The 17,231-nt window shown below is 37.9% G+C and overlaps 2 protein-coding genes across 3 annotated transcripts in view; one reads left to right on the top strand and one right to left on the bottom strand.

Moving 5' to 3' along the window:
• The window catches only part of LOC119726907 (probable ATP-dependent DNA helicase HFM1), a 21,330-nt gene extending 4,544 nt beyond the window's left edge, over nucleotides 1-16,786 (bottom strand). Inside the window, exons 1-30 of the mRNA XM_038198759.1 lie at nucleotides 16,527-16,786; nucleotides 15,787-15,944; nucleotides 14,987-15,236; nucleotides 14,337-14,503; nucleotides 13,771-13,833; nucleotides 13,421-13,488; nucleotides 12,865-12,997; nucleotides 12,399-12,550; nucleotides 10,894-10,974; nucleotides 10,375-10,554; nucleotides 10,064-10,110; nucleotides 9,673-9,826; nucleotides 9,040-9,172; nucleotides 8,460-8,561; nucleotides 7,956-8,149; nucleotides 7,701-7,747; nucleotides 7,255-7,436; nucleotides 6,588-6,671; nucleotides 6,174-6,265; nucleotides 5,558-5,712; nucleotides 5,034-5,131; nucleotides 4,607-4,821; nucleotides 4,223-4,306; nucleotides 3,767-3,924; nucleotides 3,145-3,248; nucleotides 2,712-2,903; nucleotides 2,234-2,550; nucleotides 1,825-2,068; nucleotides 1,325-1,462; nucleotides 230-944 (exon numbers count right to left, since the gene is read on the bottom strand). Of these exons, the coding sequence (XP_038054687.1) occupies nucleotides 230-944; nucleotides 1,325-1,462; nucleotides 1,825-2,068; nucleotides 2,234-2,550; nucleotides 2,712-2,903; nucleotides 3,145-3,248; nucleotides 3,767-3,924; nucleotides 4,223-4,306; nucleotides 4,607-4,821; nucleotides 5,034-5,131; nucleotides 5,558-5,712; nucleotides 6,174-6,265; nucleotides 6,588-6,671; nucleotides 7,255-7,436; nucleotides 7,701-7,747; nucleotides 7,956-8,149; nucleotides 8,460-8,561; nucleotides 9,040-9,172; nucleotides 9,673-9,826; nucleotides 10,064-10,110; nucleotides 10,375-10,554; nucleotides 10,894-10,974; nucleotides 12,399-12,550; nucleotides 12,865-12,997; nucleotides 13,421-13,488; nucleotides 13,771-13,833; nucleotides 14,337-14,503; nucleotides 14,987-15,236; nucleotides 15,787-15,944; nucleotides 16,527-16,564 (4,745 nt within the window). The 5' untranslated portion in view covers nucleotides 16,565-16,786. The remainder of the gene's footprint in view (nucleotides 1-229; nucleotides 945-1,324; nucleotides 1,463-1,824; nucleotides 2,069-2,233; nucleotides 2,551-2,711; nucleotides 2,904-3,144; nucleotides 3,249-3,766; nucleotides 3,925-4,222; nucleotides 4,307-4,606; nucleotides 4,822-5,033; nucleotides 5,132-5,557; nucleotides 5,713-6,173; nucleotides 6,266-6,587; nucleotides 6,672-7,254; nucleotides 7,437-7,700; nucleotides 7,748-7,955; nucleotides 8,150-8,459; nucleotides 8,562-9,039; nucleotides 9,173-9,672; nucleotides 9,827-10,063; nucleotides 10,111-10,374; nucleotides 10,555-10,893; nucleotides 10,975-12,398; nucleotides 12,551-12,864; nucleotides 12,998-13,420; nucleotides 13,489-13,770; nucleotides 13,834-14,336; nucleotides 14,504-14,986; nucleotides 15,237-15,786; nucleotides 15,945-16,526) is intronic.
• The window catches only part of LOC119726227 (DNA repair and recombination protein RAD54B-like), an 18,452-nt gene continuing 13,182 nt past the window's right edge, over nucleotides 11,962-17,231 (top strand). For both annotated transcript variants that reach the window (XM_038197844.1, XM_038197843.1), the window contains exon 1: nucleotides 11,962-12,094. The gene's annotated coding sequence lies outside the window, so the exon portion shown is untranslated. The remainder of the gene's footprint in view (nucleotides 12,095-17,231) is intronic.

Here is a 17,231-nt window from a genome sequence, read left to right as displayed (position 1 = left end):
AACAATAGTATAATTTTAAATAATGAAAGGTTTAGTAATTACAAAAATTAGAACTAAAAATAGTTTTATTGCAAAACAGCACAGCAAACTACATCTGCAATTGACCAAAGAATGACCGAATAATAAAATTATGCACATTTAATAAGGTGATCAACAATAATCAGGCCATTGTTAGCATATGCATATTAAACAGGGCAAATGTCCCCCCCCCCCCCCCAAAAAAAAGGGAATTATGACTGGTGCATACCCAGTTTGTGGTCGGCTTGTAGGGGACTTCCAAGCAAAGACCTGTCCTCTGCGTCTTGGAACTGGTGTGCTGGATGGCTGAGGTCGTGACTGCTGAGCCTGGTAGTGGTTTGTTGAAACTGATTTGTAGATACTTGGAGGTTGTAGCTGCTTTCCTGGGTGTTGACGCTGTTGGTAATGGCTTGTTGCAGGTCTGTACAAACTGGTGAGTTGTTGCTGTTCTTGATCATTTTGCTTGTTTGCTGCTTGTTTGTAGATACTCTTCATTCGCTGCTGTTCTACATCAGGTTGCTGATGTTGGTACTGGCTCGTCGGTGGCTGGTAGAAACTTGGAAGCTGTTGCTTTTCAAGATTCAGATTTTGTTTTGGATTGTGATGCTGTGCCGTATCTTCAAGCAGCTGTTGGTTCTGGCTTGTCGCAGGTCTGTATAAACTTGAAAGTCGTTGCTGCTGCCCTGGATCAAGATGTTGTTGATTCTGGCCTGTAGCTGGTTGGGAGATATCGGCTCGTGGCTGTTGTCCCAACTTTTGATGTTGTTGTTGGTTCTTGTTGATTGCAGGATTGTAGAAACTTGAATGTTGTTGCTGTTCTGGATGGTTATACTGTTGCTGTAGATTCTGGATTGCTGGTTCTGCTCTGTAAAGATCTGGTAAAGGCGGACTGTGGTCTGACAGCAGCCCCAAGTCATTCTGAAAATCTGAAATGAAAAAAAACTTTTTTTCTCCACTCATTCAAATTTTTCAAAGATGTAGAAAATATTTTATCAAAATTAGTTTTGAAAAACAGTCTTTTGATGACAAAAGTTGACAGTTGAAAAGGTTGAGCAGAGAAATTGAACCTGACCTCCGAATACGTACCTTACCGGTGCTCTACCGACTAGCCATCCAGCCCAATTTTGGCGGTTCCCCATTTGTGTGAATAGTTGACAAAGGCAGTTGAGAAGAAAGTTACTTGTTACACAAAAGGAAGGTTCCTGTATTCCACCAAGTTTCAAAGCTACAAAAGTCCACTAGAGTTGTACTGGGGTATGGCTTACAGCCTTCCTTGTTTAATGATAACAGAATAAATTCTTCTTACCTTCATCACCTCCCTGCACGTATCTATCCAACACCATCTCCTCTTTGTCCGAGTCTGACCAGGACATGTCAAAATTGTCCAAGTTGTTGATCCATGGATCGTCAGTCCAGACTGATGTAGCTTGGTTGAGACTTTGGTCTGAAATTGGAATGAATAATTTCAGTATGTTGTTCATGATTTGAAAAAAAGATAATTTGGTGTTAAATGAAAATAACAAAAATGTACTAGATTTTTTCAACCAAACTATTTCACGGTGACAAGTGCGACAATGAGTGCTAATCTAATGATTTGACATTCACTTTTGATGCAAATGTCTTGCTATGCAAAAAGTCTCAGAGGCACTGATCTTTTTTTGGATTGAGTGGCATTTCCATAATAGTATGAATCCTGTATTCTTTAAAAAACAAAATAGTGGAAACACCATTGCTATCCTGAGATTGAAACCAACTCTATGTGATTCTCGCACAGAGTATCAAAGTCTACTACAGAGTAACTATAACCTTCAAATTCCTCCATCTGCTGTTCCTCACTCATCTCTTGACATTGGGCCTGCTGGTACATGTCCAGCATCTCCCAACCTTTGGCTGCTGTTGGGGTGGCGGGTATGTGGGGATTAAGCTTGGGGGTCAGGCTTGGGGTAGCTGCGGATGAAGACAGGGTGGCGGGGACCGAAGGTTTGGATTTGGGTGTGAAGGCAAATTTGTCCAGGTCCACGTTGCATGTGTTGTTGCTGCCTTGTGCAACCTGTGTGGGTAGATTTGTAAAACATCTTAAACAACATTGTTCATATATGTTAAATGTGTATCCTGAGGCAATATTGTCATTGTTTTTAAAAAAGAATTCTTTTAGAACTAGCTGCTGATCCGAGTATTGGATCATTTGTCAATGTGTGAAACAGCATTTTCTCACTTTGATTCGTTTCACAGTCGGTGTTTCCAGCTCATCCGCCTTAGCATGCAGCTCACTGAAGTACCGTTCCAGCCGAGACAGCCTCGGCATCTGGCCTGCTGTAGAGGGCGTCGTCGAGGCTGCCGCTGAACTTTGACCTGATTGCCTTTGACCTGCTGACCTATCACGTCTCGGCGTTTCCAGCAGTTGTGGCCGATGTCGAATCAGGACGCCAAACTTGCAGCACTCGTGAGCGCAGGTGTCTTTGTCGGAGCACCGGTGGCTGCAGGGCTTGCGGTTGCCAAACTCAAACAGGTCTTCCTCGTCTGTCTTTGGATCTTTTGAATCAATGAGGTAATAACAAAAAGTGTATTGATGCCGTGCGTGAACTACAGAGGGGTGCTGTTTTGCCTAAAATTAATAGGAAAATAGGAGCAATTAAGTTCTATTATTGACCTTGATTCTAACAAAGAGTCAAATTATATACCGAGCAACTTACCATTGTCACTTCCTAGCCACTGATCAGTGTGTGATGAGTTCATCGGTGTAGACTGTCGTCTTTTCAGAATAAGCTTGGTGTTCTTTGCTGGTTGCTTTTTGGGCTGGCTGCTGGAACTCTCTTGGGCAGCTGTTCGTAGGTGTTTGGGTCCCGAGTAGAATGGAGTATAGGTGTTCTGCACGTCCAGACCAACTGTTGGTCAATCAATGTAAAGTTAAATATCAAGGAATTATGCACTGAACAGTCAATCAAGGATTGACTAGATGAATGTCATTACCAAAGTTTATTTTTCCTTATCGTATAATTTTGGAAAAGTGGCTTTCACTGCTTCCATAGGCACATTTATCTATTGCAAGCCATAGTCAAGGAATTTGTAGTGGCATAAATTACAGGAATATTACCCAGTTTGTTGGGGTTTTTTTGGAGATGTTACCATAGTCTTGACTGACGAGATTCACGCTGAGTTCCTCTGCTTTATTTGCTCTCCTGACCTCAATCCGCTTGCACCAGGGCCCTCCTCTCAGGAGCTGCATATCTCTGCACATGCAACCAGACAGAATTCCATCATTATTCTGAATGCTAATCCTAGTACAGTGTGTTGTATTAAAACAAAATTTACAGCTCAGCCCCTTACGACTTTTAAAGGACGTGGGTGGAAATTTCCCCTGCTTTATTTCTAACTACAGCAGCTTACGGAGGATTTTGAATTCTCTATATATCTATATTAAAAGCTTGAGACTTAGCACTTCTCTCGAGTTCAGTGAGTTTCTTTACTTCCACACTATGCACAATAGTGTGCCTGGTATACAAACAACCTACCCTTGTAACTGACGTTAGTTGACTGGTGAAGTTGTAAGTATTATATTTCTCAGTGCTATCTTAGAGTCTGTGGGCCAAAAATTGCCAAGCTTAAATGGATGGGATATGAAGCCATGACCAGTGCAGACACCTTCCAGTTTGCTGGGGTTGGATAACATAACGAGTGTGAATCCAAAACAGAACTAAGTACTGTAGTCACTAAGTTTAGGGCATTTAAATTTGAACCCATATTTTACGTGATTCTCTGTTTGTAGACGATGCCGTTATCAGCGTCCCCGATCAGCAGCAGGCAGCAGTGATTACGCTTGGCCGTCTGTTTCTCTGACAGCTTCTCTTGGTTTATCAGAGTGATAGTCACAGTGATCTCGGCTGAATGGGCGTTGTACCTTGGGGCCTGTGGAAGAAAAAACCCCAATATGGGTACACCGGTTTTAGATGTTCTAGATTCCTGTCAAACCAAAAATTCTAAAGATTTAAATCATAAGTATGTTCAAAGTTGGACATATGAAACAAATAGGAACTACGTTGGAAGACTGACCTATGAAAGATGAAGCAACTCCAGGGTTAGGTTTAATAATGGAGAATTGACATATAAAATTCACCCTGTCTGAAACCAAACATCTATATTGGTCGACCTGAGTCACTCCAGATACGTTTTGGATCTGTAAGTACCTTCAAGAAACAATACTTGCCTGTTCAATAGAGACATCATACTTTGGAAGGTGAGTAACAGCATCTAGGATCTGGTTACCGAAGGGAGGATGCCTGTTCAAGATCTAGCAACAAAATACAGGAAGTTTTTGGTTCTTGAAATTGTATAAGCAGGCATTACAAATTGAGAGAAAACAAATTGGCTTTTAAAAAAATATTGCTTTTTTTGGTGACAATACATTATATATAATTGCATAACCCTTTTATTACTATATGCCTCTCCCCACCTGATAACTTTTGTGCAACCCAAAGCTCAACCAGCTTTGCTACTTACCTGTTTTGTGACAAAATCCTGCTTCTGCCAATATCTTTATTCAAAGTTATAATCTTGTGAACTCTGATACACAATGTGATCATAGACTTACCAGTTCAAGTTCCCTTGGGTTCGTGCTCTCCAGTTTCTGGAAATTGACGATGCCGGCGTTGACCAAGGCCGTGCCCAGTGCCGGGCCTATCTTGTCGATCTGCCGCACCACATTCTTGGAGTTCTCCCACAGTCGTGCCTGGAAGCACTTGGCAATGACGGTCGCGTGCAGGAGAACCTGGAAGTTGTTTCGCTGCATCAGGTACTCCAGCAAACCTATAGGGGCAAATAGTCATGCAACATTACTTACGTGTAGAAGAAAGTACCCCCTCCACAGTGAAAATGAAAAAGAGGACCGATATTGAAGGAAGGACTCTGTGCATGAACACTTGATGCCACTTGTGTGCAGAACACACAGCGCATGTACAATGGTTCTCATGCATATGGTCTGAAGTACACACAACTAATTTTTTCACTTTTGAACTTACATCTTGTGAGTCTCTGTCCTGCTCTAAAGATCCGAGTACAGTCCTGAGCCAGACCAAAGTCCTGGATGGGTAGGCATCCCAAGGTTGATTGAACCAAGCTGAAAAGGATTGGAAGAGATACACCTACATACAGTTTTGCACAAAGCTTTCTGTCAATATTCTGAAAATAAATATTTCCACTTCTGTTCACATTTCTCAAAAGAAATATCATGAATTTCTTAACTGAAAATATAACTTTTTGTATTCTTTTGACAGGGGCAGATTGAGTTCTTGCTTAATATTACATGACCTCCCCATGCTATTATACCAAGTCCTGTGTATGTTTCCCTTGTATTTTACTGGCTTTATAATAGTATGGAAAAAAAACCTGAAATCTAAAAACCTGAATTCTTAACTAAGCCATTTACTTATGCCTTGTATTCCCTGTACCAACTTCCACCCCAACACTGTACGGTTTTATAGTTTCATCAGGGGATAAATGCACAATGCATTCAATGTAAAACACATCCCAATGGATAACATACCAGTTGACTTTCATGTCCGTGGTCTTGATTTTGCCCTTCATAGGAAACCTGATGGTGACTCGGTTCTTGTCCTTGTTGAGCGTGTTCAGGATCTTCCTCTCGTTGACTCTCAGCTGAATGTCCGAGAACTCCTTGCATTGACACAGCATGGTCATCTAAAAAAAGACAAAAAAATTACTTTTAGACCAATAAGCAGGCTCCATGTCTGTTCCCCTACGTACCATAACTGATTCCTCCTGTTTTTTTTATTCCCCTTCTGTAAACAACACTTAAAAAGCAAAGTTTGAACCAGGTCTATGTCCATGCATTATAAAAAGGGATTTTCCACATTTTTTTCAGAAAATAATCATGCATTCTCTCTAAAAGTAATTCAATTCTCCTGAAGTAATGTTTAGGACTACAATTGGTTCAATGCATTTTGGGATAAAAATTAAACATCTGTATGAAACAATGATCAATCTCAGAACTTCTTAAGAGAAGTAACTGTTTCTAAATAAACCAATTATTCAAAATAAATTCCCAGAAATTAATTCTAGGCCTACTTCTACTTGTTTCTATCGATATATTTTTGTCATACTTTCACTGTCCTTGAGGGTACTTTGAATGACACACTTACCAGATCCTCAGTGGACTCTGTGCCTGATATTTCACTAAACTGCTTCATGGTGTCAAAGGCAATGCAGTACCTTGCCATCAGACGACCAGTTTCTGAAGAAAATAAAAAGTTCAAATTGTCTAAACTTTGTTGTTGAGCAATTCTTGCTTTTACTAAAGCCACTGCCAGCCAGTCAAATAACATTCTAGTTACGGGAACAGACAATTTTTAACGGATTCAAAACCTGCAGAGGACAGCTTGAATAAGCTTATAGCAAAATTAAGTCCGCCAAGAAAGATACCAAGGGAGTCATAATCAGCTCACAAACTTCGCGGCCCAAAGGATAATGTCAACGTTAACCCCTTATTAAGTACTTATTCATTATTTGTTCTATACTTTCATTGGTTCTAAAAAGGCTATTATGTTCTTCATTACCTAGTGGTTTCAGATCCATAGTCTCTGGGTCCATCTTGACCAGTCCAAAGTTAGACAGCAGATTCAGGTCTCTAATGCACATATCTTCATGAGAATAAAACAAAATACATTCCTTTTTTAAATGGAACTCCTGGTCAATAGTCCAAAAATGTTTGCCTGCAAAGTACAGCACCTAGCTGATGCTGCAAAACACTGAACAACAATTATTGTGATGTGAACATTTCTTCCACACTTAATGATGTATTTATTACTGGTCAATAAAATTACTCATAAATGTAGGATTATGTAGCAAAATATTAGACTGGAGGTAATGGAAAATTGGAATCTTCATTGCATGGACATGCAACACGGACATCTGAACCACTTTGTAAATTGTCATTTTTGAATCTAGCTGGAAGGTTTGGGTGACATACAGTATATAAAATCAAGTAAAAAGTTTCATATTGCTGGAGATTTTAATCTTTACATGGGCAAACTCACCTTCACAGCATTGTAAGAAAGTCATTAGTTCTTCATTCTTAAGTCTGTTAAAGTCATGAGCTATACACATGTATTTAAATGAACTGTGTGAAGACATTTCTATGTCAATATTTATCTTCCGTTGTTTGTGACCAGGCTTGTAACTTGACTTGTAACCGATTGGATTGTTACTGATCCTATCACTGACCCTGTAGTTTTTTCTCCATCTGTTCCTTGCTCAGACCTGTGGGGATGCCGTAGTGGGAGGGGTTCTTCATGATGCGGATGTACAGGAAAGTAGACTTGAGCCACTCCAGCGCTATGGAGATGTCATTGATGGTGTGCAGGACTATCTCGGCATTCAGATGCTCTATCAGGTGATTGTGAAGACTGTAAGAAAAGTAACAATTTAAAAATAAAAACCCAGGTATTGTCAAAACACTAGGCCAAGAATCACTCACGGCGTAGGCTACAAACTAGCAACAACAGAATGGAATAAAAGAACAGTCACAAAAGCTAATGTTCATGTTTCTTGGGATTTTGAAAGAACATAGGTAGAAATAAAGCAAATTTTGTTTCAAGTAGGGAATGCAAGGTTCAATCTAAAATAGTTAATGCTAAATGCTCGGTGGTATTTTGGCTTTTGGGTCTTACCTGCTTTCAATATCATCAGCTCCATTCAAGAGGGCCTCATACTTCCTCTGAATACAAAACAAAATAAATTAATGACTTTATAATAAAAAAGAAGAATGCCGCGAAGCTTTGACACTGAAGTTGTTCTATCAGCCTAATTCTCAACATTCATGGCAAGATTGAACTACTTGCCTCATCTGACTAAGTTCAATTGAGTGCATGTGATTCTATATCAGAAATTCATTTTTTTGTCTAACGACATCTTTTTTTGCTCACCTTGCTGTCGTGTTTGGTCATGATGACAGCAGTAGCTGTGGTGTCAAACTGCGGCCGTCCAGCCCTGCCAATCATCTGCAGTATCTGGGTCTCGGTGTACTCACAGTACATTCCCGATACGTAGTGCTGCGTTGATTTCACCACTACCAGATGGGCTGGTAGGTTGACGCCCATGGCTAGAGTACTGGTTGCAACTATGAAATCACATGAGAATGTTATAAGCAAACCTTTTTTTCAAGTCCTTGCCAATTTTAATACCAGAAAGAATTGAATGATTAAATAAATAAATAAATGAATTCCTCAATAAAAAGAAAATCAGTAGAGAGCAGTTATTGGCATTTGATTACTTTTTTAGCAATTTATGAGTTAAAAGTAAGCTTGTTATTTTTTAAATATCTTTCTTTTAATTATTCAGCTCTTTCAACAAAATTAGAGGGCCCCTAGATTAAGCTCTTTCCCAGATAAAATGACTGGATATAAGATTTATAATGCCTCTTTTCTTACAGAGAACTGGAATGTCTCCACTGATGAACAAGTCCTCGATGAATTTCCTGTCTTGGGCATCCAGTCCAGCGTGGTGAAAGGCAACACCATTCAGCAATAACTCTGACCAAATTTTTTAAAAGATCGAGCACACAAAACAAAATACATGTAGGAAAACCAAATACACCCGTTAATATGTGCATTTAGAAACAGTCATGACAACATTTTTTTTGTACAAATAGTGCTAAGGTGGATGGGTAAGGCAGTGGAATATGCTTTAATTATGTGCAACTTATACCCTATTTGGCGTCAAGGTATAATTTGAAAAATTCTTAAATTCAAAAATAAGCTTAGAAAAGTTTACTATTCTGCAAGTGTACCAAAGTTTTTGACTAAACATTTATCTTATTCTAACCTTTCCTGGGTAAAGAACAGTCAAATTTTTTTTAAAATCAGTGAAATGTTTGTCACAAAAAAAAATATTGAATAAATTTCAACTGACAAAATCAATCTAAAATTTACAAATTCCCCAAAGACTTGTTTTATTTCAATATGGGACTACAAGAAAAACCTAAATGCTGGGAATACCATAAACTCCCACCTCTTAGTTTGATTTCCCTGACCATATTGGCCATCTTCTGCAGTCTTTGGCGGTGCTGGGCGTTCATGATGAAACGGGCCTCTTTGACCAGTATGCTTGCTGATTGCTGTACGCCTTTACGGGTGGCACAAAACTGAGACCAAACGACAATTGAGAACATTTAATTGTTCAATGTACAAAGCATGAGCAAAATGTTTCTTTTTGGAGCAAAGCTGTTAGTCAAGTACTCACAATTTATCACAGTCAATCATGAGTCAATCTCAAGTCATCTACACTGAAGTTAATATTAGCCGTTCAAACGTCATCGTTTATCCCGTCTTTCTTGTGATTTGAAATACTTGACTTGCGATTTGAATTGTGAAGACTTGACCACGTCTTTGCTGTATATTTTATCACTTTCCTCTCATAACTTTCATTTCAAAAGAGATCATGATTATTATTTTTTAAAGTCAATAAAAAACGTGATTGTAATACTGCACCAAAGTTCATCAAAAACCATATGAACGACTTGGCTATTAATTAAATGGTCACCAATTCTGGTCACTCCTTACCACCAAAATGTTGTAAATTAATGAAGTGTGAATAAACGTATGCGTATTTTTAGAGGCTTTAAAATAATTCTACTGAGCTCACCACAAGGGTTGGTTTCTGGTCCGAGTATGTGTGGATGACACCGCTGAGTTTGTAGTTGAGGGACAGACCAAACCGGAATTCAGACATTCGTTCTGAGCAGGGGTAGGACAGGACCACCTTTCTTAGCTTGACTGGTCTGTGGCTTTCATCTAGTCTGTAAAATTAAAATTATTCAAGGGCTCAGATTCCCAAAAATACACAGATTGAAAAATGTCTTGGAGAATCTTTTAATCTATACCATCTTATTTCCTTTTATTAATGCACCTAAGTTTACTTCTTCATCTTAATTAGCTTAACATTATATGCAATCATTAGAGGCTTGAAAAGTCAAGCTCTCTGAAAACTGACATTGGATTCATAAATGCTGTCTTTAAGTTGGCCAAATCCTTACTTGTGATAAACTGCATGATTTCCACCAGTCTCCAGCCATTTAGCAACCTGCAGAAACAAATGAGAAAACTTTTTGTAATGCAACCAGGACTATGGTATATGTTTGTATTTGCCTAAACTCACCCCTTAAAGTACCAATTAATTTTTTTCCTGTCATGTTCACCAACTTTCATTGGGACACCTTTAAGGTAAAACCTCTCAAATTGCCTATTTCAACAGGGATTTTTTTTTTAAATCTTGGCAAAACTCACCCCTGTATTATTATAACAATTGCAAACGTTCAAATGCATGGGAAAAAAATTCTGCTCTTACATCTTCAATATTTGGAATGGTAGCTGAGACAGCGAGAAATCGTAGCTCTGGTGTTCTCTCCTCTCCTTGCTTCTTTTCATTTGTTGTTGTCTCTCTTACAACAGCCGCTTGCACTGTCTTCATGCGACTGATGACTGCTTCAACGGTTGCACCCCTGTTTTCCTCATTCAGAGAATGAACCTGCCAAAACAAATGATGTACATGTATATTGTAATCCCTGCAAGTTTTAGTCTACGTTCACAATGAACTGACTTTTGGCATGGTCAACCAGTGTTACAAATCAAATTTAGCAGTGTACCTGAAATATTATATTGCAGGGGAAAATGGAATGTATTTCACTTTTGAGGATAGTTTCAGACAACTGGAGGACTTTGGGAGTCTATTTCAGAAACATTAAAAAAAACCCAACTAATTCTCTGAAAAGTGGCCAAAATAAAAAATATGCATGGTGTCTAGCCTAATAAATATTGTACTCTAAGCCATGTTTTTAAAGATGGTAATGCAAATCTGGAAAAGTACCTCATCAATGAGGAAGAGTTTCAGCAGCTGGACCAAACATTTGTTGTCTCTCCATTTTCTGGTCATGCTATCCCATTTTTCCTAGGAAAAAATCAGATTAACATTAAATGAACACATGACAAACAAATGCATATTTTGAATGCAATAACTGACAGACTGAATGGCACTGAAGTGCTCTTTTTTAATAGTTTATTTATATTAGTGTATTTAATTCGTTCGTGCAATAAAGTCAGTATTCCTTTATTAGAAGTGCACATGGTACTAAAGCTTGGAGATCTGTTAGCCAATTTCAATTTAAAATGTGCAACAAACAAAACAGCCACAGTCCGGGCAACGCCCTCCCCCGGATAAAGACCTGACAAAACTGTAACCTGACCACATGCACAAGAAACATACAAATCAGGAGAAAAGAAATGGCTGGATTGGACCCATCATTTAGAAAGGAAATACAAAACTTGCATACAGAAAGAAATGAAACAGCAAGAACATCCAACAGCCCTGTGGATGTTCTCTGGGCGTGTCCCAGTCACAAATGTTCCTATTGAAATTGCTTGCGCCACAGTTTTACATGGCTTAAGAAAATCCTTCTGGAATGAGCTGATGACTTAAATCATGCCAGACTAGAGCATGGCCAGAGAAGCTTAATACATAACAAAAGACCATTGTAACTTGCTGTCTGGCCCTAGCAAGGAGAGAGAAATAGGTCACTTCAAACAATAGTGAGCTTAACCTGTAAAAGGCTAATCTCCAGCCAGCCAAATTGGACTGTTCCATTTACTTATAACTGCACAAATAATGGATTATTCCAGAGAGATATAGGTCACTTCAAACAAAAGTGAGCTTAACCAGTAAAGAACTAATCTTCAGCCAACCAACTGGGACTGTTCCATTTACTTATAACTGCACAAATAATGGATTATTCCAGAGAGATATAGGTCACTTCAAACAATAGTGAGCTAAACCTGTAAAAGGCTAATCTCCAGCCAACCAACTTGGACTGTTCCATTTACTTATAACTGCACAAATAATGGATTATTCCAAAATTAACAAGGTCAAAAGGCAACAAGGAGTGACACTTTAAAAGCTTCTTACATGTAAGTGCAATGTATTGGGTACAAAATAACTGAAGGTAATTTCATTACACTATTCCTGAGAAACTCAAAGAACCATGCAGGAGTGAACCTCCAGAGGTGGACAGCAGGTAAATTAACACTTATTTTTCAACCTTACTTCCCAGTTATATTTTGTATGTTTTCCAAAGATGGTATAATCATGCATGGAGTACATATATTAACCCTCAGTTTAGTCCGCTCTGCCTGACAGCTCCTTAAAACAGTGCCCCAGCACTAAATAGTTTCAAGGAATCATCAAGGAGTAAATACAATGTAATAGTTATTCAAGTGATAGCCCTTACTGTCCTGAATCCTCCAATTTCAATATAATTTTGCACACCCCCTAGGGAGTTAGGGCTTATGGTTAATTAATGAAAAAATATGTGCACTTACAGGTGTGGTCATGACAATGTTGACCTCTTGCAGTTGGAAGTAGTCGTCCAATTCTGTGTCACCGGTCAGTTCCTGGCACTTCAGCCCTAAAGGTTCAAATTTGTCTTTCCAGTCCTGGCATCTCTGGCTGCACAGGGCTTTGATTGGGGCCACTGGAATTAAAGAAAAAGGGATTAGAGGAAAAATACAATAGTGTAAAATTTGGTCCTATGTACTTGTCATATATTTGAATAGCTTGTGAATATTCTTGGGAATGGACGACTTGTAATTGTCTTGTGATGAGGACTTTCCCGAACTGTAACATTTGCATGTATCAGTGGAATTAAATCCTTTTTGCTTCATGTAAAACTTACTAGATCAACTAGTGAACCTACAACTATTACAGTACAAGTTAATAACTACCCTAGAACTCAAAGCAATATTTGTCTCCACACAAAAATGTAATCAGTTATATTTTGTAACTTACTGTAAACAATCTTAGCCTTGACTGCATTGGCTCCCATAGCAATCAGCAAATGTACGATGGCCAATTCAAACACAGCCGTCTTGCCTGATCCAGTGGGAGCACATACAACCATGTGCTTGTCTGTATACAGGACCTTAGAAGAAAATGACCAGATAGTTTTTTATTACCAGAGAAAAGGCCAAATTACAATATTTTGAAATCAGTTTCTTGTTTATTAATGTGGGGTTCTACGTATTCTGTGACCGCAATGAAACTGGTAGGAAAAATGTCTCTCCGCACATTTCGACCCTTCAACTTTTTGTTTATTTAATGATCAAAATGTTGGTTTGAATAAGTTTTAGATCCCACTTCTTGCTAGGTTGCTAGTAAAATACAAATAATAAAATAGCCAGATATAGATATCGGCATGTTGGAAAGTACCTTAAATTAAAATCAAGCAGTCTGCAGTACAAATACCATGTACTCAAATCAATTTTGTGAGTTTCTGTGGTCCTCAGCAGAGCTGGCTGACTTAACATTTAAATAACATAATACAGAGATCAATTGTTTTACTTACATCATCTAGGACTTTTGACTGCACAATATTGAAGTATGGAAAGGGAAACACACTCCTGTATTGCTTAGCTTTTTGTTATTCTTTACGGATAATAACAGTCATTTGACAATAATACATCAAGGCATGGTTCTAAAACATTTATGGTTGATTTAGGGTGTAAGAGCAGTTCTACTGTTATTCACTATCTCATCTTGAGAGATTAAATTTTGCAAATTCTATAATGTGGTAATTATTTTTTCCCGCCAAACAACTTTTTGGATGATCTCTTAATTCATTACTAGCCATAGTACAGGTCACATTTACCAACCCTCCTGTAAAATGGAATTCACTTTATTGTGTGGAAAGGATACGGATCTCCGTCACAGAGCGCAGCTTGTTGCCGGAATGTGTGGTTCCACCTGGGGTTGTAAATCCTAGCGAACAGAATATGTGAAAGGCAGTTTCCACAGTCATAATGTGTTAATGGGGACATAGGGCTGAATGTATGATACATCTAGCTGTCATACACAATATTGGATCTCAATCATAACTCTTTTAAGCTCCAACTGTTCCACCTACTTTATTAACACTTGGACTCCAGTTAGCATGTTATTGGAAGTAAACTCGACAAAGATATATCTGAAGTTGTGAAATATTGCCCAGTAAATTTATACAAGTTTTTGAATTAACTGAGAGTTTTCATGATACTCGGAAGTCTCAAATGGAAATGACACAGCAGAAAATTGAACATGTATTTTAAATTTAGGATTAATATTTAGCTGAAAAGTTCTAAAAGAGAATTAGACAATATTGAGATTCTCAAAGGCTAACAACACAAATTTCACATGCAAAATTCAGGGAAAATGAGACGAACTGGTTAACTGGCTGTGCAAGGAAAAAACGCATATTAGTGATGGAAATATGTAAATTGACTTACCCGGGATATCCAGTGCACCATATGGGCTTTCTTGAACCAGTGCTGGAGTTTGGCTACCGTAAATGTCATGGTTGCCTGGCCTGGTGCTATTTGTTACTTGACTAGTTACTGCATCAGCAATTCTCACTCTCTTGGGTGTAAACGATGGAATGAACCGTTGCCCATGTCTGGGAAATAGGAAAGAGACAATAAAAATACTGACCCCAAAAACTAAATAATTTCTAAATTGAAATTCGTCTCAATTGTTTCAATTTTGATTTGGGTATGCTCAGTAATATAACATTTCAAAAGAAAATCATTCTCACAGCATTTTCGCATCAAAACAGGTTAATTCTTTATTTAATTATTTTTGTATTCTGAAACTGCAGTAAACTTTCAAGTATATTCAATGTGTCAATTAAGTCTTTTAATATTCAAAAAGGATGTGGGATCTAGCTTACACAGATTTTGTGTGTGTCCACAGTATAGCACAAACATTTACAAATTCTTTTTATTGAAAAGTATCTTCACTTAACACAATTTATGAATTTGTTGTAATGTAGTACACATGCTTGCTGTTTGACTTGAACTGTATAAATGATTTATTTCTAATGAAAATGAATATTAAATTTCACATTGCTGACTAAAAAAAATAGACCAAAAACAATTACCTAACGGGCTGGGAGCTTGGTATCAAATCTTCACTTTGAGAAAACGGTTGCTGGCTTGCAAGACCATGCTGGCTGCCAAATAGATCTTCATCGTCATTTAAATCAAAAGCTGGCGAATCATTAGGATCTTCATAATGACTGCTGCTTTCATCAAACAAGCCACTTTGAGATCCAAAGAAGCTTTCCTCTAAATGGTCTCTCCTTGCAGGATAGCTACTTCTTTTCAAAATCCCACGTGGAGCTGTTGGAACTTTGTTTTCGACAAAAAATTATGCTTGAGATTAAATAAACAACTTGGTGTCAGCCACAGTTATCGGTCTTACAATAATAGGGTAAAATTACAAACACTGCCTAGTACACAATAAACTATTTGTCATCCTGTTCAAATAGCAATAAATCTTTTTTTTTAAGTTCAAAAATATATTTTACAGTAGTTTGCAATTGTCTTTGCATTTTGTTTAACTAAACTTATTGATGTAACAAAAAGTCCTGACTGTCATTGTAAATTCCAACCGACGATGCATCTTAAAGATCAATAATTAACCTTCAAATTAAAACAAAATATTCATTATAACTTTTTAAAGATGTTTCTTCTGCTAAAGTTTAAAAATTTGTATTTTGCTTTAACAGTTGATTTGTCTCAATGAAGAAATAGTTTCTCCTAAAACTGTTTTAAATAGTAAAGTCTGTGGGCAAACAGTGTCCCATTTAAATTTGTTTTGTATGCTATTGTATTCTTTTAAACAAAGTGAACTGAACATAGATTAAAATTGAACATTTGCAACAGTGAATGCCACAACCTTTGAAGTTGCTTTCTCTTATAAGTTGAGATGCAGTTATGTCTATTTCATCGTCATCATAATCATCATCCTCTCGAAATGACTGGGAGCCAAAGATTTCACTGGCTGAAGATGGAGGAACTGGGACAGCACTTGACTGATGTTTGATGAATGGTCGTCTGTTAAAAACAGAGAACTTTTTTAATTTGATAGAAGTTGCAGTTCCAGACCATAATTAGGCCTATGCCCAGTATAGTAGGATAGAGTTAGGGATGCTAATTAAAAACACAGTGGCTACTATTAAGGCAGTCAACCGTCTGGTTCCCTTATCTAGTAGTTGGTAGTAGTATTAAATATCAGGATCTTTGGCTGTTAGAACCAGACAAGGCCTAGGGCTAGGCCTACATCAACCCATGGAGGTAGAATTAGACTAATTCTAATTCTACCTCCATGATCAACCAAAATCCAAATGGTTCTCAGACTTTATTTCTCTTTAAAACAAAATCCTAAAAAGACACTCGTTAAAAATAAGAAAATGAAATCTAGGCCTACTTTAATTAAATGTCAGATTTGATAAAAACATAGAGGAGGCAAATTGAAACCATTCCCAAATCTAGGCCTAATTTAAAAACAGAATAGGCCTACAGTCGGGGCGTCTTCATCATGTTCATTGCATTACATGCATTACGACTGACACAACGGAGTCCAACCTGGGCTAGCACACCCCGAACCCGGGGCATTATTTTAGCTTTTCTACTCACACTGTTGCCTGTTTGCCTCGAGTAGTGTTGTGAAACATCTTTCCGCAATTATATCACGTCACGACAGAAGTTCGTAAAATCCATCATTCTGCTGCATGCAATGCCGTGCCGCTGAAATGAAACAGAAAATAAAATAATTTACTCCACCCGAACAAAACAATCTAGGCCTAACAAAATTTAGTTTCCGGTGTAGATAAAAAGTTTGACTCCAAAGCAAAACGGACTCTTAAGCACATTGCACATGTCTCACCTCGCAGAAATCGTTATAATATTATACATGCAATAACAGAGAGACCGGTTTAAAAATAAGTCAATGTTTATATGACACCGATCAATTTGCCACGCAAAAGTCATTAAGCGAAAGTTTAACATAAGGACATAAACGATTGGTCAAAGTAATAGAAGTTGCCCTGTACTGGAAAAAATTGACTAATCACAAGTCATTTCATTTACTGCATGCAGATGGAGCTAGCAGACGAAACAGATTAACCTTTGGCGCGCAAAGTCATTGGGCGAAAGTTTAACACTAAGACTTTATTAATATTGGTCAAAGTAACAGATGTTGCCCTGTACTCGAAAAATTGACCAATCACAAGTCGTTTAATTTACTGCATACAGTTGACGCAGCGCAGACGACAAAAATAAACTAGAACAAAATATGCAATTTTGTCCATTTAACAATAATTGGTGTATTTTGGAATGTTT

Source organism: Patiria miniata, unplaced genomic scaffold (assembly GCF_015706575.1).
Source record: "Patiria miniata isolate m_02_andy unplaced genomic scaffold, ASM1570657v1 HiC_scaffold_2, whole genome shotgun sequence".
Taxonomy (NCBI): Eukaryota; Metazoa; Echinodermata; class Asteroidea; order Valvatida; family Asterinidae; genus Patiria; species Patiria miniata.
This window is presented reverse-complemented; position numbering and strand designations above follow the sequence as displayed.